Source organism: Fibroporia radiculosa, assembly GCF_000313525.1.
Source record: "Fibroporia radiculosa TFFH 294 genomic supercontigs, scaffold296, whole genome shotgun sequence".
NCBI lineage: Eukaryota > Fungi > Basidiomycota > Agaricomycetes > Polyporales > Fibroporiaceae > Fibroporia > Fibroporia radiculosa.
This window is the reverse complement of record NW_012133193.1, coordinates 104,624-126,458: the sequence shown is the minus strand read 5'-3', so window position 1 is coordinate 126,458 and position 21,835 is coordinate 104,624. Positions and strand designations below refer to the sequence as shown.

General features: G+C 54.1%; 7 protein-coding genes across 7 annotated transcripts; 3 read left to right on the top strand and 4 right to left on the bottom strand.

The window, feature by feature from the left end:
- Positions 1-523: 523 nt before the first annotated feature.
- FIBRA_00696 (uncharacterized protein) lies at positions 524-1,547 on the top strand (the record flags this gene model as incomplete). The annotated part of the gene is made up of 5 exons (XM_012322586.1): positions 524-572; positions 626-667; positions 719-784; positions 838-1,323; positions 1,393-1,547. 5 exons carry the CDS (start codon positions 524-526, stop codon positions 1,545-1,547), a joined length of 798 nt encoding a protein of 265 aa, XP_012177976.1.
- A 224-nt stretch (positions 1,548-1,771) lies between these two features.
- Positions 1,772-2,603, bottom strand: FIBRA_00695 (uncharacterized protein; the record flags this gene model as incomplete). The annotated part of the gene is made up of 3 exons (XM_012322585.1): positions 1,772-1,900; positions 1,965-2,118; positions 2,173-2,603. 3 exons carry the CDS (start codon positions 2,601-2,603, stop codon positions 1,772-1,774), a joined length of 714 nt encoding a protein of 237 aa, XP_012177975.1.
- Positions 2,604-4,993: 2,390 nt separating this feature from the next.
- FIBRA_00694 (uncharacterized protein) lies at positions 4,994-9,047 on the top strand (the record flags this gene model as incomplete). The annotated part of the gene is made up of 6 exons (XM_012322584.1): positions 4,994-5,237; positions 5,547-5,841; positions 6,290-6,483; positions 6,571-6,745; positions 6,969-7,244; positions 7,334-9,047. 6 exons carry the CDS (start codon positions 4,994-4,996, stop codon positions 9,045-9,047), a joined length of 2,898 nt encoding a protein of 965 aa, XP_012177974.1.
- Positions 9,048-9,425: 378 nt separating this feature from the next.
- Positions 9,426-10,851, bottom strand: FIBRA_00693 (uncharacterized protein; the record flags this gene model as incomplete). The annotated part of the gene is made up of 2 exons (XM_012322583.1): positions 9,426-9,549; positions 9,608-10,851. The coding sequence occupies 2 exons, from the start codon at positions 10,849-10,851 to the stop codon at positions 9,426-9,428; spliced, it is 1,368 nt and encodes a 455-aa protein (XP_012177973.1).
- Positions 10,852-11,051: 200 nt separating this feature from the next.
- FIBRA_00692 (uncharacterized protein) lies at positions 11,052-13,838 on the top strand (the record flags this gene model as incomplete). Its single annotated transcript, XM_012322582.1, has 11 exons — positions 11,052-11,240; positions 11,290-11,371; positions 11,423-11,798; positions 11,858-12,422; positions 12,479-12,702; positions 13,049-13,092; positions 13,153-13,217; positions 13,281-13,472; positions 13,511-13,564; positions 13,609-13,764; positions 13,821-13,838. 11 exons carry the CDS (start codon positions 11,052-11,054, stop codon positions 13,836-13,838), a joined length of 1,965 nt encoding a protein of 654 aa, XP_012177972.1.
- Positions 13,839-14,385: 547 nt separating this feature from the next.
- Positions 14,386-16,579, bottom strand: FIBRA_00691 (uncharacterized protein; the record flags this gene model as incomplete). The annotated part of the gene is made up of 7 exons (XM_012322581.1): positions 14,386-14,563; positions 14,630-14,820; positions 14,874-15,228; positions 15,280-15,461; positions 15,523-15,740; positions 15,789-16,393; positions 16,446-16,579. 7 exons carry the CDS (start codon positions 16,577-16,579, stop codon positions 14,386-14,388), a joined length of 1,863 nt encoding a protein of 620 aa, XP_012177971.1.
- Positions 16,580-16,963: 384 nt separating this feature from the next.
- On the bottom strand, positions 16,964-20,202 carry FIBRA_00690 (uncharacterized protein; the record flags this gene model as incomplete). Its single annotated transcript, XM_012322580.1, has 11 exons — positions 16,964-17,004; positions 17,057-17,130; positions 17,183-17,206; positions 17,262-17,695; positions 17,752-17,994; positions 18,050-18,385; positions 18,437-18,667; positions 18,724-18,981; positions 19,038-19,180; positions 19,239-19,986; positions 20,053-20,202. The coding sequence occupies 11 exons, from the start codon at positions 20,200-20,202 to the stop codon at positions 16,964-16,966; spliced, it is 2,682 nt and encodes an 893-aa protein (XP_012177970.1).
- Between the last annotated feature and the right edge of the window lie 1,633 nt (positions 20,203-21,835).

The following is a 21,835-nucleotide window of genomic DNA, read 5'->3' as shown; positions in this document are numbered from 1 at the left end:
CCTTTTTCGGACTCTTTGCTTGACGCAATTTGGTGGCCGCAGGCTCGACCGCTTACCGCCGCATGGGGCTTTTAACTCATAGGTGCTATATGGGTGTAATACTAGCACTATCTACATTTATCATCACTAGCTGCAAGGACACTACTTACGCCTTTACGTCTCTGAATGTCCACTACTAGACGACGGCCTCGCTCGCCGCATCGACAAGGATTCCTGTCATACTCATGCATACTTTAAAATTCTCCTTCCCGCGACCATGCGGAACCAGTGAGATCAAATAAAATAACGATGCGGGGTGCCGAGGCCCCTGCAATTGCACTCGATCAAACACGATCTCCCCACTCGCTCGAGTGAAACGTAGTGGGCGCCTAGGACATGCTATCAATTTTAACACCTCTAACAGGGCGGTACAGGTTGTCCACAGACCACCACGGCCCTGACCACGCCCATCTCTCCCTACCCTACTTAAGCTCGTGCAAGCCGCCCGGATCCATCGCTTGATCTTGCGCACTAATTGATAAACATGACCCAACCGCGACCCAAGATTGAATATGTCATATTTGACATGGATGGTACGTGCAATTTCACAACGCCAGCTCTGAAGTCGACTTATGACTGCCCACAGGACTGCTAATAGACTCCGAGAGGGTGTACACCGAGGTGACCAGTACGCGCCCCACCTCCTAGTTCCCCAGAATCTCACCCACCTGCTGCGCAGACGCCATCCTCGCAGAGTACGGCAAAGAGATGACCTGGGACATCAAAGCCGGCCTCATGGGCAAGCGTACGTCCCGCCCCCGCTCGCCCCGCCGCACGCTCACACCCCCGCGCCGGCAGCCGAGCGCGACGCCGCGGCCCACCTGCTCGCCTTCTTCCCCGACCTCCCGCCCTCCTTCACGATCGACACGTACCTCGCGCTCCGGCGCGCGGGGCAGGACGCGCGCTGGCCGTACGTGCAGCCGCTGCCCGGCGCCGTGCGCCTCGTGCGCCACCTGCACGCGCACGGCGTCCCGATCGCGGTCGCGACGGGCTCGCAGCGGCGCAACTACGTGCAGAAGAGTGCGCACCTCATGGACGCGCTCTTCGAGTGCTTTGCGGGCCGCGTCGTGTGCGCGGACGACGGGCTCGTCGCGCCCGGCCGCGGGAAGCCGCACCCGGACGTGTTCCTCGTCGCGGCGGAGCGGTGCTTGGGGCGGCGTGTCGGGGTGGCTGAGGCCGGTGAGAGTGCGGTGAGTGCGGAGGAAGGTAAGGAGAGAGCGCTGGGACTTGTGTTTGAAGATGCGATTCCGGGGGTGCAGGCGGGCAAGAGGGCCGGTATGAATGGTACGCGACGTCTGTTTGTGCTTGCAGTGACATGGGAACACTAATCCCGGATCGTGCGCGTCGCTGCAGTTGTTTGGGTCCCTGACGTGAACTTGCTGTCGTTGGGAGAGTCGGGTCCGACCATGGACATTGAACAGCCTGACCAGACCCTCAACTCTCTCGAGAATTTCGTACCTGAGGAGTGGGGGCTGCCGCCATACGATGACGATGTCGCAACATCGTAGCGCGGTCTCGTAAACTTAGGATTCTTGCACGGTTTGAATATAGATTAAATGCAACTCAATTTGACTCCACTTACGAAACGACGAGAACATTCAGGTGCGTGCAAAGGCATTGAGAGGAAGACAAAGCAACATCCCATTAGCAATATTTGTACATACTACGTGCGTCGGCTGCATAGTCATTCGTTCATCATACATCATGGAGCACTCGGTCGGACACTCACGTATTATATGGTATCAGCTTGAGAATCAACCACCGGTCCATTCACCTCTAATCCTGCTTCCTCCAGAATTCTCTTCAGCTGGTGGGACTCGTGTAATGCGTGGATATCATCCGATCCACCGATGGATTTGCCCTGTAAGAAGAGCCAGGATCGTGAGCGAAATCACAACTCATTTTTCCAGCAAACGTTTGCGCACATGAAGGAGGACATTTGGGACAGTGCGCCGTCCCGTCACTCGGGCTAGAATTTTTTGGAGGACGGGCCCGTCGGACCGCGTGTTCAGTTCGACAACGAATGGAGAAGGGTTTATAGCATAGCTTCCGAGCAAAGCTTTTGCTCTCTGGGAGAACCTGTAGAATTATGAAATTATTCGCTTCAGCAAACAAGGCAACGCTACGACGCACGGGCAGTAGGTCTTGCTAAACACCACGAGCGGATACTCCTCCGTCAGCACCCTCAAGTGACTCTCCCACTTGTCGTCCCCATCTGGCGCATACACACGGAGGTCGACTTTGTCCTCCGGGTCGACCGCGACGCGACCGAGGCCCTCGACAGCGATGAGCCCGTCGTCTTCAACGAGCCTGCGATCGGTGTACTGAGTGACGAAGTAGAGGAGGCCCTGGACCTCGTCGACAGGCTGGCGCTGGGCGATGTCCTTCAATTTGGCGATGGCAACCTGACCGGCGCGGGAGGACGACGGGGAGAAGCCGAGGTCTTTGAGCGAGGCGGGGATGGACCAGGAGGAGATGTCGTGGGTGCTTACGTAGAAGAGGGCGCACCCTGCGAGGAAGATGAAGGACCAAACGATGCGGCGGCGACGGTAGGTGCTTGCCATGGCTCCGGCTTGTGCTGAGGACGTTGTGCACGACCGTGACGGAGACTGGAGTGTGGACTATGCTGTGCTTGGAATCAGCTGACTGAGGAGGCGCGACTATCTGTCAGGATGAACGCTGGAGGGAAAGACGCACGAAACACGAGCGGAATAGCTGAAGGACTCTGCCAACCCTGGTCGAACGCGAACGATTGACTTTTGCAATGGATTACTGGAATTCTGCCGGAATTTCTGCCGGACGGATTGGCGTCACGTGGCCGCACCAGATCTCCGCAATTGCAACTGCAAGCATGCATGGCCGGGTTCAGCTCGCTCCAACCCGAACAATTGCTCCAGTAACGTGTCTCGCTACTGTCTCACAGCTACGACGTGTCCCCCCACACTACAGGATGTACTGGACCCACGCTGCGTCGAAGCGTTCCTTCAAATTGCCCCCTGTCGCCAGGATATATGTCCTATTATCCTATACCTTGCGTCGGAAGACGCATACGCGCACACAGCTGGCGTTCTGATCACTTCAAAATATGCGTAACTCGTACTCCGAACTCTTTATGTCTTTCGGTCGGTCAAGACGGCTGCCCTCGTTACTTAATTTGTGGACCCGCAGCGGAATATGATCCGCGTTGGTGTGCCTTGGCTATCACTGCTTCTAGCATCTCCCCCCGCTCTGCTCCTTATCCGGGAAAGATATAGGACAATGGGAGTATAGTGCTCCGGCATAGCATTCTATGTGCACTCTCCCGTGCTCGGGGAGATGGTCGCCACCTTTCGCTTGAGAACCACTGTGCTCGCGCCATGAATGGTTCCAGTATGTGCTTGGCCGCAAACCAAAAGGCGGTTGACTCAAAAACAGGCGCATACAGTGATCGAAAATCTATTTTCAGCATCTGCCAATATGCAAAGACCATATTAAGCATTGTTTGTGTGGAATATGACTGATAGCAGGGCACTGAGTGCAATAGCAAGGCAGAATTCGGATGTACACCGCTTTCTCCAGTTACATCGTTTCGTTTTGTACGTATGCATTTTGCTCAGTCTGCTGTTGCTAGATACCAGTTGATCCAAACCACCAGGAACCGGCTATTGTTCAATGCCAGACGTGGGCCGTAATGCACCACAAGTTGACACCATGTCTGTGATAGCATTCATTTCTGTGGAGCGGCTTGGTATGTGCCGTCGCGCGATGTTCGAAGGACTAGCTGCATTGAAGGTCTCTTCTCACACGTCTCTTTATCATGCTGCAGGCCAATCGAGTCAAAAACGCACGAAGCACTTGTCCACTTGCTCCGCTCAAACCTCGGGGTTGCTTGATTATATGTAGATAGAAAGCGTTCTCTGGTGGCGGGTTGCTACGCAGCGAAGGTGGTTGTGTTGTGACAGACCAGCGCCAACACAATTCGGCCCGTACTAGCACATCCCCAGAGACGTTCGGTCCGCTTTCGCGGATCTATCTGTCCGAATATGTCACCAAGACCAGGAGCGTCTCGAGGCCCGAGGTGCTACTCGTATAGTCACTTGATCTTCATATAGCCTTCCCCAGCCGGATTGAATACTAGAGATCTGCTCGTCGCTGTGTTATCAGATCGGAGCTATGCTGGCGGGGCACCAGACCACCAGGAGATAGGAACGGTCAGTGGAGCCTGACTCAACGTGAGTGTGAGTACATTGTTTGTCTCTTCTATTTGTCTACCATTACGGGGCCATGCAATTTGGTGCACATCATAGGATGTTCTATTGAGTAGACTATCTGACCGTTGCTAGAATTGCGAGTCTATCGTGGACTCCTGATTCTGGCGCGTGATGACGACCGCTGCTGATTGTGGCGTACACAAGACTAATGCGAAGATGGTATGTTTGGTGAACTTGTCCATAGATCGCGCTGCATGCTAGCCCCTGCTCCTCCGGCTGACATATTGCACCTGCTCCAATCCCTACTGAAACTGATAGACTACCATGCACAGCCTGCTCGAATGCGCGCTCTGAACCTCCGGGGTGTATTTATGGTCAGGCGCGGGCCATAGCTGGAGCCCCTATAACGTAGTCGAACGGCGAGTCAAGTTCCGGCACCCCGCCATCTCAGAGACAGCATACGACCCAGCTGTCCCCGTTCGTAGCGATTCGCGAATTCACAGCGCGTATAACGCGCCCACGTGATTGGGCGCTTGTCCTCGTTCCTGCGGTGGCAACCCGAAATCAAACACGCTTCTGCAGAGCGCCAGCCTGTTTCGCTCTATAACCGGCTGCAGATGTGCTCGCTTTCGACTTCCCTCGACGCTGCGCTCTCACAGTCTCTCTCGCTTTCGCCTTCGTCCTGCTCCTCGACCCGGACGTCCTGTAGCTCTCCGCAGGCGGACTTCGCGATCTGCTGATCGCGTGTGAAGACCTGGGCCTGCATGGCAGTTCCCGTCTTTCCCATCATTATCGACGATACCTCACCGACCGTCGCATATGCGCCCTTCGCTGATACATATGGCACGCCCAACCTCACTGCTGGATGGAACCCATACTACACCGATTTGGGCTTCTCGTCGAATACTGGATCCCTGTCGACGGGTACGGGTGTAAGCAACGTTGGGGCTGGAACGAGCCTCCATCTCACAGCGCATGACGGTGCTGAGTTTGCTATTAAGTGGAATGGTGAGTGTTACTCTGGGTTGCCTCGTCGTTGGCTGCATGGACCTCCGTCGTTGCGTCTGCCAAGCAGACATCCATCTATTGTCGCTGGTCCTGCACGTTTCAGTCAGCTGTAGTCTGTGAGTGCAGCGCTGCCTGACAGGCAATCGCTACTCTCAAGCCAAACTGTCAGTTGTCAGCAAGTTCGGAGGCATCAGCAGTGATTTCGGCAGCTTCGACAATCGCGAAAATTTTCTATATGTGGCTTCTTGGCATGGCCTGGGATCATACCCCGTCAATCAGATTGCTGAGCTAACTTGTCCTGTCTTCCAGGCACGGCAGTCGACATTCATGGTACAGTTACCGCGCCCGCATCCAGCTCACTCTCGTACACTGTCGTTCTCGATGGTAATGCAACTACCAACTACTTCTCGTCGCTGTCGTCCCCCGCGACCGTAAACACCGCTGCTACCGACGTTCTCGCGTCATTCTCAAATTTGGCGGATGGTCCGCACGAGCTTGTGATCACTGTGCGCAATCCAGGGACGTCGACTAGTGCAAGTGCCACTGATGTGGATGCCGCCGTCGCGTTCGATCGTGCCGTCGTGTATATAGATGGGGCGCAGGCGTAAGTGCTGTTGAAATCATGTCTTTTAGGGTAGATCTTTTTCGTTCCTAATTTTCTTGTCGTATTTTTACCGTCGTTGAACCTATTGACATAGCTGATTGTCGAAGCTCAGTCGACCTTCGCTCAACGTGTGGTCTGTTTACACGTTCCCGCACCGTGCGACAGGTTGACAACCGTCATTTTCTTTTTTGGCCTTCCTTTTCGACGTATTGCACGACTTTTCAGTCTTTTTTCTCCTTCACTTCAAATTCTGTCTTCACACAGCCACGGGCAACTCACGTCGACATCTATCCTCCGATTTTATTCCAACCCCACTCGTGTATCAGCTGTTGGTCTTCTCACTAGTTGCTTCCACTCTGGCTTTCTCGTCCATTTTCCCGTCCGGCTCCCATGCGTTCACCACATTGGCGATTCTTCCTCATGCCTCACGCTGATTGATTATTCACAGCCGAGCGACCCCTTCATCCTCGTCTACGTCAGTTTCACCCTCCGCCACGGCAATTGTCACAACTACAGTGTCTGATGACAACATCTCGTACCACGGACAATGGACCTATGCCCCCGACCTTCTCACGAGCGATCCAGCAGAGGCATTCCATACGAGCATGAACATCGGCGACAGTGCCAGGGTCGAGTTCAATGGTGCGTACAGCTTAATTGATCCGCCATCGCCGCCGGAGCCGTGATTGCAATCATGACCGCGACGCGCCGCTCTGTTTACGTGATCAGCGTCCGTCGCGACAACCCTCTTTTGCCGCCGCGTTTTCGAGGCTCTAGCCCTCTGGGTTACGCGCTACCCAGGGTTAGTGGCTGTCAATTATCACTCTGATATACTTGGCCTCTCGCGTACCCCTTTACATGCGATCCCGCGACCGCCTTTACTCCGCGTGCTCTCTGACATTGGGTATGTCGGCGAGCCGGGTTCTCACGCAGTACGAGCCTGCAGCGCTACCTGCCTCGATTCAATATTTCGTAAACGATGAGCGCGCTTTTCGAAGGCGTTGTCACGAAGAATTGTTCGCTGAATGTTTCACTATCTTTCCCCGCATATAATTGACGCGCTTGTTGCATGCCTGATGCCCTAGTAGTTTTCACTGACCGCAGTCTTTTTTCTCAACCACAGGCAGTGCAGTGACGCTGGCGGGGCTCACCACGCCCTCGTCCGGGACGTACAACATAACGCTCGACGATACGTTATATCCAGCGTTGTCCGCCCGCGCATCATTTACGTCCTCGTCACCAACTATCCTCTTTTATGCCTCAGGGCTCGATCCAACAGTGATACATTCACTCGAAATCATGAATGCCGGGCCGGCTCAGGGCAGCGTCGACGAGGGAAAGTACCTGGTGGTGCTTGTGGGTGGAGTCAACGTTACAAGACCTGAGTTCAGCCCTGAAACGCCGTAAGTAACATGTTTCAATTCTTGTTTGATGTTTCCGATCGTTCCTATGCTCTAGTCGCATATTCATCGATTGACTTATCCCTTCCCAGTACGCCCTCTACTTCGACGTCCTTGTCACCTGGAACCATTGCTGCTCTCGCGGTCGGTGTCACCCTTGCGGTGTTCGCCATAGTCGGTGTTCTTATCGCAGTAATGTGGTGGCGTCGCCATGCAAGACGAAGAAAGCAGGAGATGATGGTCAATCCGCAACTAAGCTACTGGCGAAGCAATTGGCGGAAGTGGTTTTCGCATGGGCCGGCAAGTGTGCATGACGGTGAAGCAGCGGTGCAGACGTCAGCAGAGAAAGATAGCGGGTGGGCGGGCGAGAGAGTGAGGAGTAGCGGAGAGGGAGGTGTGCTCGAGATCGGTGACCACTCCCATGACTACGACGCTGTGAAGGAGATCGAGGAGGATGACGATGAAGCTGCACGACGAAGGCTTGTCAAGGGGAAGTCGCCGCAACGGGTGCGTCACGCCTCGCAGAACTCTGACGGGAGCTTCTCTATCGATCTTCCCGAGCTGTCGTCCACGCCGCTGGAATACCCCCCGGCCTCTTTCCCTTCCACGCCCCAGCCCATGTCTCTCCGTTCGCAATTGTCTACGCTTCCTAAGCTGTCTTCTTCCACTTCACCACGAAGTCCTCGTCCACGCGGGCCGCGAGATATGCATGGGCGTGATAACAGTCAAGGTATCCTGCTCTCACATATTGTCACTCCCCCTGCGGAAGGCGATGATGAGGAAGAGGGTGTTCCACCGTTACGGGTGGGGTTTGCAGAGGAGCAGGGACGGCCAGAACGTCGGACGGAGAGGTACCTGAGTACGGGAGCATTCTCGCTCCCATATTCCCTCAAACAAGCCCTGGCTCGCAGCGCGGATACGTCTGTGGTCGAGGGTAAGGACGTGGGCACGTCACGGTCATCTGGTCTACTTTCCTTCCTAGACTTCTCATCATCAACCTCCGGATCGACGTCGGCTTCTGCCAGTCGCAACCGGTCCGTTCGAAATTCCCGCTCCAATTCGACGCGGTCGGGGCGGAATTCCGCAAGACAGTCTGCCAAATCACAGGGGACGTCGAGCAGCGCACCCAGCGCAGGGTCCTCAGTCCCGCCTGAGCGCCGTATGTCTCTCGGGCTGTCCATGACGATTGCTGGTGGGCCGACGGCGAGCCAACCGTCACTCACTCCAGATATCTCTCTTCAGCCCGTCCCCCTCCCACCGACTGTCTCCATCCCTTTGACGTCACATCCGCGGGATGTGTCCGACCCCGATCGACTCTTTCCTGACCCTGCCAACATGCTCCCGTCACCCACCGACTCGATCCCCCTCACCGTCTCCGATATTCACTTCCGCCACTCCTCCACGACATCCCACCTCAGTGACTCACGCCGAACTAGCGCAGTGCGAACGAGTGGTTCGCATCGCCCCGCGCACCCGCCGTTGCCCGGGCAGTACTCGGGTCCCAGCTCGCCTACAGAGGCGCACCGGGAGGACCGAACGCCGGTGGTGAGACAAGCTATCGTGCAGAAACTGATGGGTATCCAGCCTGGCCCAGCGTCATCATCGTCTACCACTGCCACACCTACCAATAGTCCAACGATTCCTGCAGCGTCTACACCCACACTTGCGCCCGTACCCGCACCCGCGCCTGCGGCGGGGCATCGCCGACGGCCAAGCGTGGCTGATGCGCTAAGCGCAGGAGGTAGCCCGGCGACCCTCAGTTTTGGACAAATATCGAGCGCGTTCGGCTTCGGTTCGAGGCGGTAGTGTTTCCTTGCCTATGTTTCCATCATTGTTATCGTTGGTCGTTTGTTATGCTTGTCATGCATGGATTTCTACTTCACATTTTTGCCTTTTGCGTCGGTCCCTGGGGCATCGTGCCGTTCATCACCCTGCATTCTTTTTGTCGCATTTTACAATACAGCTTAACTTATTGCGCAGTCCGCAGGACAAAGCGTTCCGCATTCTGTAGCTCATGAACAGTTTTCTTGGTGATACCATCTGCAGAACCAGTTGTTCTGTAACGCATGTACGCAAGAGTCACTCATTTTATATTCTGTCGTCACTGGAGATCTCTGGGTAGTTGTGAAGCCTATCATATGAGGTACATGAAACATATAACCTGCGAAAGCACCGACTTCGGTGTCATGAGATGTGGTCGCGGCCCGTGTATCGGACATATGTCCTCCAGTCGTTGACCTGATCCCACCATATGCGAATCTCGTTGGCTCCGACGATGCCCACGACCAGCTCCACGGCTGTCGCGGCCCTAGAGTCACATCAGCCTCAGTATACTGCACATTCAGCGAGGTTTGAAGATAACTTACGGGAAACCGCGCAGGCTGATCGTGCCGACACCGCGGAAGGCTCGTGCAACAGCGTGCGAGTTTTGCAGTGCAGCAGACGACATTTCCGCGGGCTGCGACATCACTGTCCAAGTGCATACTCCACGCGGGACGTGGGCATCGCCGGTCAGCTTGTATGCTCGGAGCTCGTCCAAGTCTTGGCGCCAGGTTACGTGCAGGCACTCTGTCCCGCTCCGCCCATAATCGCCGAGCCAGAGCCCCGTGAGGGATTGGAGGGACCATTCCGCGTCATCGGGATCGATGCCCTCCTGGGTGTCTCGCCTCAGCGGGTAGTAGCGCGGAGGGGCAGTGATCATGTCGTCAAAGGGCAGCGGCATCTGCAGAGACTCGCAGCCTGCGACATGGCAACGGATGGAGATCGCGGCTGGCTTTGTACGCGCCGTGATGGACGTGAAGATGAGCGGGAGGCGGACGGCGGGGTAGATGTTGACCAGCTGACGCTGGTCTTGTATCGCGATGGTCGACTTTGGCACGTGAGGGAGCTCGCGTTCCGTGTCGTACCAGTCTGCGGCCTCGGCGGGGAATTCTGGATGCATGTATGTTCTGCGATATTCCTGCAGGAAGTAAGCATGAGGGGAAGGAGATACAATCTCGATGGATGCCGAGTGCAAAGGAATATCTGTGTTGTCCTTGGTGATCCTGGCGGGGTTTGGGGCACCACAGCACACCGAGGTGACTACCGGCGTTGCGCACTCTTCGTTTGCTCCTGGGAGTGGCGAATCAGAGGAGAATGAAATGTTGAGAACGCGAGAATATTCAGGAAACGATGGCGCCTTGCCATCGAACTGCCTGGTGGGGAATCTCCAAACTTCCCCGACTATGCCGCCTGGGGCGTTCTGGTCGTCGGGGAGGAGGCGGAACTCGACGATGTTCCCGTAATATGGATGATCGCTGGCCCATATTCCAAGCAGGGGCCCGTAGGGATGCAGCAGTTGTGTGTACGTCGTGAAGAACGATCTACCGTGAGTTGTGCGCAAGCCGTAGCGGGCACAGAGGCGCTGCCAGATGGAGACCTGATGGACGTATCGGTGGAGGGTGCGACAAGTGCTGAGGAGAAAGGTGATCTCGGTGGCGGACACATAGTTGAGCAGCTCGAAGAAGACGTCGAAGGGCAGGTCGCACAAGGTAGGTCGCTCGTCGTGGTCGGGGAGGGGATGGGGGACGGCGTGGTCGTCGGGGGGAGCGTCGGGAGAAGGGGAAGCCATGCTCGCGAGGGCGAGAGAGGAACCTCGGGGACGGCATTTTGGAGGGGAATAAGTTGCAATTCCAAGCTGGGCACGTGTGGCGCAGAGCTGCATTTAATTTCGCGCTTCTATCCTTATATAGGCAAAAGGCAATCAAGATCTTTCCCGGCGAATCCCCGCTAACCCCCCGCGCAATTCCAGTGGGAAACTCGTCCTCGCTGATGGCCTCCTACTCCTACCAGCTCCCCACCACCGGCGCCATCTTCTTCGCTGCCCTCTTAAATGACCCCGCCGCTACCTACATCACCCACATCGCAGAGGCCACAGAGGCCCGCGCAAACCTCCGCGCCGCCCTCAAGGAGAGCAAACGCGCGGACGACGGAGGCAAAGACTACCTCAGACTCGTCAAGGTTTGCTTTCACATCATCTGGTTTGGCCCCACTCACCCATGCCCCACAGGTTCTCGACGACTACTTGCCGCACCTGTACGGCATTTTAAGTTGCATAGAGCATGGCGAACTCGTCCTAAAGACCGAACCCAGTGCGTATCTCTATCGTCGCCATCGGTGCCGCCGACGATATAACTCTCCAGTCTTCAGCTGGCGCACCACCCTTTCTTCCTCCATCTTTCACAACTCTCCTCGCCTCTCCATTCCGACACTCGCTACCGAGCTCGTCTTCACCCTCCTCACCTATGCGTTCGCCCTCTCTAACCTCTCTCGCACCGTCGTGCATTCTCTTGGCGCGTACGAGAGGGATCGCGCCGTATCAGATGCCGACAGGAAGGCAAAAGACGAGCGCCTCAGCTTTGCCGTGACCCTGCTCTGCAAAGCTGCCGGGGTGTTTGAATACGTCGGCAAGGAGTGCCTGGTAGAGTGGGAACGCGAACGCGAACGCGTCATTGATGCAGGGATGACCTGTCCGAAACCCCCAGATTTGAGCAGGGAGGTTGTAATTGGACTAAGCAAGTATGTACACTGTTCCCACATGTTGCAAAGTGGACTGAGTGAATGGGTGGCTCGGCCAGAATGGCACTGGCAGATGCACAGACACTCGCAATCCGCAAGCTGTTATCCAGAGCCGCTTCCGACAGCGCTCTCACACCAGGGCCACCTTTGCCCAAGTCACACCCGTCCCCGGTTCTCATCGCGAAGCTACACCTTGAATGTGCGGCCCTGTATTCGTCCGCCCGATCACTGGCGAAGACACCCGGGGACTATCGCCCCTCGTCCAAATCTAAGATCAAGATCTCCCTTGGGAAAGACAAGGCTCAGGCGATGCGGGATGAGGGAGGTGAAGAAGTCGCACCGGAGCTGCGACGGTACCTTGCGGAAGAGGCGGCGTTCCATAATGCACTCGCACAGAAATGGCTCGGAGTAGACGCCGGAGAGAACGGGGGAACGGCACAGGGCGGCATCGCGGTTGGTTTCCTGACCTGGGCGAAGAAAGACCTTGAGGATCTCAAGAGCGGCAGCGGCGTGATTGGCTCAGACAGGGACAAGGACATGCGGGAGCGCAGGAAAGAGAAGGTTATCGCGGAGCTGGAGAGTGTGAACGTGTTTTACAAGGGATACAAGAACATGAACGATACCGTAAGTTTTGCTCTTCCGCCCGATGTGCCTGATCTCATATAAACTGGCTGGAATAGGTATCGTTCCAGCCCGTCCCCTCTCAGACTGAGCTACAGGCATCTATACCCACTGGGAGATCGGCGGTGACTCTTAGACCCTTCGCGAAACCGACGCCGGCCTTTGGTCCTGGATCCGTAGAGGATGTGCAACGGCAAGCGGAGGAACTACACCTTTCTCAGGAGAACGGAGAGAACGCGGACGCACCGCTCGCGGATGCTGCAAGTCCTCGATCTGGGGGCTCGTATGCGGGAGAAGGATCGTATTTCTAGTGCCCGCGTCAGCAGTAATACCTAAATAATGGTGTATGATGTACGGGATGAATATTGCGTGTGTGTACAGTACCGGATAATCAGAAGTGTACAATATCAATACCTGGATTTCACTGATCCCTCCAGGTTGGCTGGCGTGGACACTCGTACTGATTGCGATGTGAATTCACATCCACGGTCCACGGCGACCGAGCGACTCGACCAATCCTGGCCGCCCTATTGCCCTGCGCGCGACGAAATGATTTGCTCAGTCACGTGCTGGGAAAATGGGAGGCATGTACTGTAACAGTTCTGATGAACTTTCGGGCTCCGCCATAGGCTCGCTCTCCACCTACCGACATCCACATCCTCAAGAATGGGCTGTACGTCCCCCTCCTGCTGTCTTTGCGGTGTGTAAAACGTTTCTAACCCCTCCCTGCCAGCAAACAAACCCCGTGGATTGCAAGCTGCGCGCAAGCTGCGCAACGACCGCCGCGAAAACCGATGGGTTCGTCCCTTTGGCATTCCGTCCCGCTAGAGCCCGCAATCTCACCCGCTTTCCTCCCCATAGGCGGATAAATCATACAAAAAGCGCGCGTTGGGCAACATCTACAAGACCTCGCCCACGGGAGGGTCGTCGCACGCAAAGGGCATCGTGCTCGAGAAGGTTGGCGTTGAGGCCAAGCAGCCCAACTCGGCCATCCGGAAGTGTGTGCGAGTACAGCTCATCAAGAATGGTAAGAAGGTGACCGCGTTCGTGCCTGTGAGTGTTCGCTCCCGTCCTGACCGCGCCTGGTGCAGGTCTGGGTCGCGCCTCGGCGACCCGGGCCTGCACCCAGAGGCGTCCGGTCGTCTGTCAGTCTTTTCTCGTAACTCCGCGACTCAATTGCGGCTTGCAGAATGACGGCTGTCTGAACTTCGTCGACGATAACGACGAGGTCCTCATCTCCGGTTTCGGTCGCCGTGGAAAAGCCAAGGGTGATATTCCCGGTGTGCGATTCAAGATCGTCAAGGTCTCTGGCGTCGGTCTGCTTGCATTGTGGAAGGAGAAGAAGGTTCGTGCTGTTTTTACTCCAAAGTTTTCACTTGCGCTCATCCTCGCGCTGTGTAGGAGAAGCCTCGGTCATAAAGTAGCCGCTCGATGGGTACTTCCTTTCCTTTCTATTGTTTCGATATTTGCATTCGCTGGTGCACCATGCCTGTACTCTCTATGAGACGCTATGAGTCTGATGATGAATCATATGCAGAAAAATGAAACTGGAACATTGTTGTCCGAATGACTACTTACCAGCATACATTTACTTATCGCACAAGTCTGAACAGAGATGTGCATTTTTTGGTATGTGGCATGTATGACAGTGCTGCCTGCCAAACAATCTGAAGAAAGTTGCTACTGATGCCTGTTTCTGACATCTTGTTCCCAATCGGATTCAGTAGCGGGGGCAATGATTTTGAAGCCTAAAACTCAATAACATTGCTTGTACGGAGTATATGAATGCATGACACGATGCGAGCACAGCACGAGGCATATTAGTCGATAATAGGTATTATAACCAAGAACTAGACGTGCATACTCCTCCGCGCAGAGCGCGTATCTGCACCTAGAGTACTGTAGCTTTTCTTGCCGGCCAATAAGCCAGCTCACGGACGTGCTCTGAATCGGACAAAGCCTGGGATCATATGTTTACGACAATCCCTTGCCCTTCCAGGTATCTCTTAAGATCCCCCATGAGCTCGAGCTGCTGACCGGGCGTGAGCCCGCTCACGATCATCTGGAGTAGCGAACCGACGGAGACGTTGTTTTGCCGGATGAGGCTGCTGTAATAGACATAGGTGAAAACGCCCATGAGGAACCTGCGAGAAGATATATCAGCAAGATTGCTGGCGATCAGCCTGGTAGGCAGAGGAGAAATCACATACTGGCAGTCCATGCGATCCGTCATGCCTCCGTGCCCGGGAATGCTGTGTCCAAAGTCCTTGATATTGAAAGCTCGCTTGAAGCCAGACGCAAAGAAGCCGCCGAAGGGTGCGACCAGTGATGCGAAACACGACATGAAGAGCAGGTGATATTGATATGGCGCGTACGAGATAGTCGTAATCTCTCGACCCAGCTGAAATGACCTCTAAGCTGGCAAATCGATAGGCACTAGCGATGGATGCTCACCAGAGTAGTCAGGAAGGCCCCCATGGGTGCCGGAATCGCCCAGTCCCTCCAGACAAACACCGGATTCGGGTCGCAGCGAGCAGTTTCGCTCCAGGCACTGACTCCAAGGTCGTGTACAGGGCAGATCATGTAGTCGAACCGCATGAAATACGTGCCCCACAGGACACCAAAAACGACTGTGCTGAAGAACGCACCCACGAAGCCTTCGACTGTCTTCTTAGGGGACAGCTTGATGAGCGGGGTGCGTCCTACTGACATTCCCCAAATGTAGGCGAATACGTCATTGCAGATCACCAAAGAAGCAGGTACCCAAAACCAGATCATGCCCTCGAGAATGTTGTTCATGATAAAATGACTAGCGTCGCGCCGGTCAGTACATCTACGTGGCATAGACCGCACTACTAACCTGGAGACGACAACGAGCAGCAGGGTCATATGCACCCAGCAGAACAACCCGAATTGCTGCTTGAGATATCCGCGTTGCAGAGACATGACGAATCCCATGAAACCAATGGTATACAACGTGAAGCTGACCATTCGGTGATTGGTCGCAAATAGAGTCAGTTGCGCGTCGGCGAAAACTACATGCTATACTTCGATCAGGTCCTTGCAGCACTCATACTCATGTTGCGCACATATGCAAACGCACCTTGAAGTAATATATGATGCTCTCACCGTACAAGAAGTAGTTCGTGACAACAAAGAAGTACCAGTTCAACGTCTTGCTCCACGGATCACGCCCTCTTGACCGTGTCTCTCCTGAATCTTTCCGCTTGAGCGAGAACAGCGATGTAACTTCGCGATATACGAGCGTTTGACACAATAGCACAAGCATAATCATATATGCGTGTCCCATGAGCAGGAGCACTGGAGGATGTTAGCCATACTGCAGGAATTGTCGAGAGACTTGCGCACTCAAGAACCCGCCGATCATTATGAACGTCCATAATGTCCTTGTCAAGATATTCCGCCGTTTCTTCACCTGCTCACCATCTAGTAGAGCCTCCTGCTGTTTGAGAGCACCTGAATCTACATGGCCATTGGAAACCTTCGCCTCACTGTTCGCAGACTTGGGCGGGCTGGGAGTTGCTGGCTTCTCGATAGGAGCTGGCTTCAATTCTGGCGGAGGGTCAACTGATGCTGGCGGTGACGGCTTTGCGGCAGATGCCACTTGAGACATGGGTGGAGACTTTGGAGGGGCTGGCGTGGCATCCACTTGTAGGTGTGCAGTACCGTTCGTATACGGCTTGTCTGGGGATGGCTCCTCATCAGCGCCTTTCGCTGGCAGCTCTGTATGCGAGGGTTCTGCAGGCTCTGCGTCAGCGGCCTGCGCGGAGGACTTGGGGGTCGTCGCGGGAGTATCTGCGGTAGGAACTTGCGCTGGCGATGGCGACAACCCTACACTCTGTGCCTTGGCTGCACGCGCTGCCGCCTTGCGCTGTTGCTGTCGCTCAAGCCGCGCGACCTCCTTGGCCTTTTTCAGCGCCGACTTTGAAGGTTTCGACATTGACTCTGATCCACTGCCAGAGCAGCGTCAACGGAGAACACGCGACGACAAGTACCACCGCATACCTCTCCGTCGCGGACACCGGAGCTGGCTCATCGAAGAGCTCATCCTCACTCTCCTCTCCTGATTCCACTGCCAGTGCATCGAATGCAGACTTGGACGCCCACGACGGGCGGCTGGGCTGAAGTGTGGTACTCATGCCTGGTAGAAAAGAGCGAAGAAGTTGTGGCAAGCGACTGAGGAGGGATTTGAGCTGCGCCACCAGGAGTGTCACGTATGCAGGCAGTGCACGTGAAAACGCATTTTCATGTCGTCCCATGTTTAATCAGTCCCGTAGGGCGCAGACTCGCTCTGGCACACGACAATTCGCAGGCAGCATGTCCGGGAAAATACATCATATTGCAAGATACGAGGCCTCTAAGGCGTGGACAGGCACAATGAGCAGGACAACAGATACAGCGATGCAATGCAGGAGACAGTAATATGGCTAGAACAACACGTCCGTGGATGACGACGAGAATAAAAATGAGCCCCAAGTTAATGCAGCAGGCAGATGGCGGACTCCCTCAGTGGCGTTTAGAATTCAGAACTTCCACTCTCCATCGACCTCCATGGCCCATGGGACTGCATGCGGCCGTGAGCATCCTACGGGCGAACAGAACGATGTGTCACATACATTTCGTAAGAAGGGTTTTGGAGAAGATCTTCTCGATTGGTACTTCATGGGTCTTGCACCACGCGGCTGTGATTCTGCAAGGGCCATCAGACGAGCTTGTAAGGAATCTCGGAGCGAGCTGCATACCTTGGGTCGAGGTAGTTGATTTTACTGCGATCGGAGGGATCAGCAGACATCGCGGAAGCAGACGGCGACAACGACGTACCTCGTTCCCAGCGCTACCTCCTTGCCCGCTTCACGGTCCTCCATCTGGAGCTTGAAAGTCTTCATCTTGTCGTCTAACTTTTCTATCGCCTCTTCAATCTTCTCAGCTGGTCGCTCTCTCTTGAGGACAGCTTTTCTCGTGCCACGTTCTTTCTTGAGTCTCTTAAACTCTTCTTCAATTTCTTTCCGCTTATCTTTTAGGACAGAATCTTCCAACGGCTCCTTGCCTTCCTCAGCGGCCTTTTCGTTGTCTTTCTGGAACTTCTTCTCCGCCTTTTCTATCTCCTTCGCCTTCATGGAGTCTTCGTGCTCCGCTACCCCGTCATCGTCAAGGTCCGACTCATCCTCCGCGTACTTCTGCTTCTTCTTATACTTAGCATCGATAGCAAACAACGCGTGCCGTAATTTCATGCGCTCGTACTTAAAGCCTCGCAGCTATAAAAATTTGAAAGTGGTCAGACGTTCTATCCTCATCAAGCAGAAATATATACCTTCTCGCGCATTTTACCCATGGATTGCTCGTGTGTCTTCGGGACCGCCCTTTGATGGTTACACAAGATAGCAACCATACGATTGGCGTGATTATACGCGTTGAGCTTCTCTTGCACGGTTCCCTTCTCTGGCGTACCCTGATCGAGTTGCTCTTGGAAAGTTATCGAGGCATTGTATGTACGGAACACCTTCGCTGTGAGACCTTTCATGTACGACGCCAAGTGCTTATTCAAGCTTGATGTCTGTTCATGGCGTGCTCAGCTCCCCGCCACGAGACCTCATGCCATATAAGCTTACGCTGACGCGGTCGAATAAATTATCGTCGTCGTTCTTGCCATCCTTGCATATGCGGATGTTCTTGTAGACCTGGTCGTCTACCGTAACTTGGTTGTAGTAGCGAATTGAATCTTTACCCAAGAAGTCGAATACGAGTTGATTTGGAGGTTGCAGCGTCACATGTTCGCATCGAAGCGAGCAACAGCCGACAGTGTCGGCCTCGTCCTCGCCTTTCTCATTACCCGCTCGAAGAGCTAGCCGATCGATGAAATACATAGCCGTGGCTCTCTGCCGGTCAGCCATGAGCTTGCTCTTCAGATCTGCAGTGTAATCTTTTCGAATGCGATCTACATGGTTCTGAAAATGGTATTTATAATCAAACCCACGTCTCACGAAACCGCCACGAACCTTCAACTCTCTGGCTTTCTCGAATTTCTGCATGTCACTTTGCCCCTTGATCGAACTTCCTGCAGCGAGGAATACATACTTATGATTGCCATTAACATTCTCAGTCCAAGTAGCGAGCCATGTCACAGTGTTGTCGTGCATAACGTCCTTCCATTTACCAGGGACGTTCGGCTTCGGAGTAGGGATGCCTTCGCCAATGTTTATGGTGATATCTTCGGGTCGCACACGCAACTAAAGAATCCGCACATTAACGCCACCATACAACACCCACGATTATATATTACTACCTTCAATGCACCCTTCTTAGGATGATCGCCACGACCTCTGAACAAACCTGGAGGTTCCACTCGGAAGTTGCCCACCTTCTCCTTACGACCATCGAGGACACAATGAGTATAAGGTGCCTCAAGAGCATCTTTCGCGACCTTGGCTTCTTTCTTTTCGGCAGAAGTCATGGCCTTCTTCTTCGCTTTCTCCGCCTCAAAATACTCGAACATTGGTCGGAAATCGCATCGCAGGAACTCAACGATTTTCGTTCCATCTCGCTAGAGGAGTATGAACGTTAGGTTTGTACATTACTGACAAAACAAAGGATACGAACCGGTGGGTGCTTCTGTAGTATATTCTTCCAGTCGTCGAAGAAATTCTTGTTGAAGGTCTTATCCTTCGCATGGTCAGATTCGAGAAGAGCGGCATAGAAGCCGGCAACTTCCTCTGAAGCAGGAGGGAGGTTGACGGGTTTGCCTGAAGGCGGAGAAAATAAGCAGCAGTCACAGGACACCGCAGCTGAATCACTACGCACCATCGTATCTCATCTTCACGTTAGAAGGAAGCGGCTCATAGGGTGGTGGAAAGTAAACCCCGTTGTGCTCCAAAGTCTGCCATTTCTGCGTACCATCACCATCGGGATCCTGCTGTTCCCACCAGCGGAAGACTTCTTCATCGTCTTCCTCCTTCTTCTTCCCCCTCTTGGGGGCAGCGTCACCCTCCTCGTCCTTAACTTTAGTAGCTTTTTTCTTTTTCGGCGCAGGCGTTCCTGAGCTTTCCTTTTCCTTTTGACCTCTTTTCGCTGCGGCTTTAGGAGAGGCATTCTTTATAGGCTTGTTGTCGTCCGAAGGGCTCTCGTCGTCCGCATCGCTTTCCTCCTTTTTGACCTTTCGTTTAGCCTTGGATGGCACCTTTCTAATAGGCTTGTCGTCATCCGACTCGCTATTCAGTGAAGATTCTCGCCGCTCCTGCTTGACCCTCTTCCGCGCTGGCGGGCGTGCGCCATTGCCGTTGCCATCCGTAGCTCGTTTGCCCTTCGTCACGGGCACGTCGTCATCAGCATCTGAATTCACAGCTTTCCTGGCGGGTTTCTTCCCGTTGGTCGTCGTCGTAGTCGCCTCGAGCGCACCGTTCATTCGAACAGCACCGGAAACGGCGCGTTTCGCGGGCGACGACGCTAGTGGAGCATCCTCGCCACTAGAAGAATTGTCAGACTGAATCTTCTTGCGCTTGATGGCGCGCACTGGAGTCATGGGTTCAGATTTTACACGGGAAATCTGGGACTATACGCGAGAGACGAAATCGAATCCGTGAGCAATGCGCCACGGAACTCAAATGACTGAACACACAAGGGGCATCTCGTCGTCCTCGCTCATGGACGACTCTTCGGGCAGAAGACCGTGGCCATTAGACGCGACGTGGCCGTTCTGTCCGCTTGGACCGGGCTTTCTACTGAGGGGTCTATCGTCTTCAGAGAGCATGTCCACATCGCCTGACATGACGAGGAGGACAGGAAAGCGTGTCTGGGCGTAAAGGCAGAAGAGAAGAGAAGGACAAGATGCCGGAAGACCTCAGGGAGACATCTATAGGCTCCCGCTCGGCCCCATATGTTGAAGTGACAGACTGCCTGCCCTAAACCCACACTGTCGCCCAGCGCTGTGCTCCGGACTCCGGTGTGATCCATCCATATACAGACTCCTTTATACTCGTCCGTGTACGTGCTCGCGTTAGCGTGCTATGCTGCTCTGCTGAATACTCCTGTAGATGGCCAATCCACCTTCAAGTCCTCCTATCTACCGTGATCCTTGGGCGAAGAGGGAGGCCTGGAGGAAACACCAAGTCTTCTCCAAGCGTGCCATGTTCAGCAGCCTCTTCCCTGGTTTCGGCGTCGCTGTCGTCGCGTTTACAACTTACGTGATTGTGGACAATATGTTCCTGAAGGCAAAGGGCAACTCGCACTGATAGGTCATCCAATGTGCTACCTTCTCATGGGCATGTCGGGTATGTCACAACTATCTTTCAGCAGATGTCACACTCATGTGGAAATGCACTAGACTATCTTGCAAACACCTTGCGCTACTTCATGTTGATTGCACAATAGAACAATGCGACGTGGTGTATGTACAGGACGAGTCGTGCCGTTCCGAATGCCAGCGCAGAGTCTGCTGCGAGACCCATGTTGTACATTTATGTACTGCATTGGCAATAGATCGGAACAACTCGTTCTGGGTTCTCCTATAAACCTGGCTGATGGAATTGAAGCATCATGTTCTGCTATCTGTTGTGTCCACTGGCGTAGCATCTCTTATCAAGTCATGGAATACTATTACTCAAGATATCTCGTATCTTGAAGGGCAGCGGGCGACCCTCTGTAACTTCAGATCATATGCAAGATGTACCACCAGTCAGCCCCTTAGATATCGCTTATACACCTCATTTTCTGTTTCTTCCACATAGTTATATCCAAGATTGCTCAAGAATTGATCAAATTCGCTTGTTTCGCCTGGAGGAACCTGGACACCAGCCAGCACTTTGCTTAGATCTGAACAGTCATGTTATCATCTAATCCATTGTCGCAGTTCCCTAGGTACATACCTGCGCCATGGTTACGATAATGGAACAGCGAGATATTCCAACCCGCATGTAAACCGACCAGGAACTTACGCAGAGCCCCTGGTCTTTCCGGGAATTCTGCGCTTCAAAATTAAGGGGGGGGGTCTTCCATTTCTCAGACGATGGACATACCAAATCTGAAAATTCGTTCATTTGGCACATTTTGGCAGCCACCGATCATGTACCGGGCATGCGTTTTGGCCATCTCATCGTCACTGACGTCGAAAGCCTTCATATCTTGCGCCTCAAGGGTGGTAACGACCTCCCCAACTTCTTTTGCGCGTGATTTTGACTCCAATTTGAAGGAAAGGAATATTTGTGCACGATCGGGTTTGTGGTATCGGTAAATGAACTCAGTTGTTGCTCGTGGATGTATGACACTATGGAGAGCGATGAAGCTGAGCTAGATGATTAGCAACTTTTATGTTATGAAGTAGCTGCACTCTACCTTCCGGGCTTCTCTGGTATCTCGACACTAAGGAGTGCTTCGCGACCCTCACCGAGTTCTGCGCGCTCTGC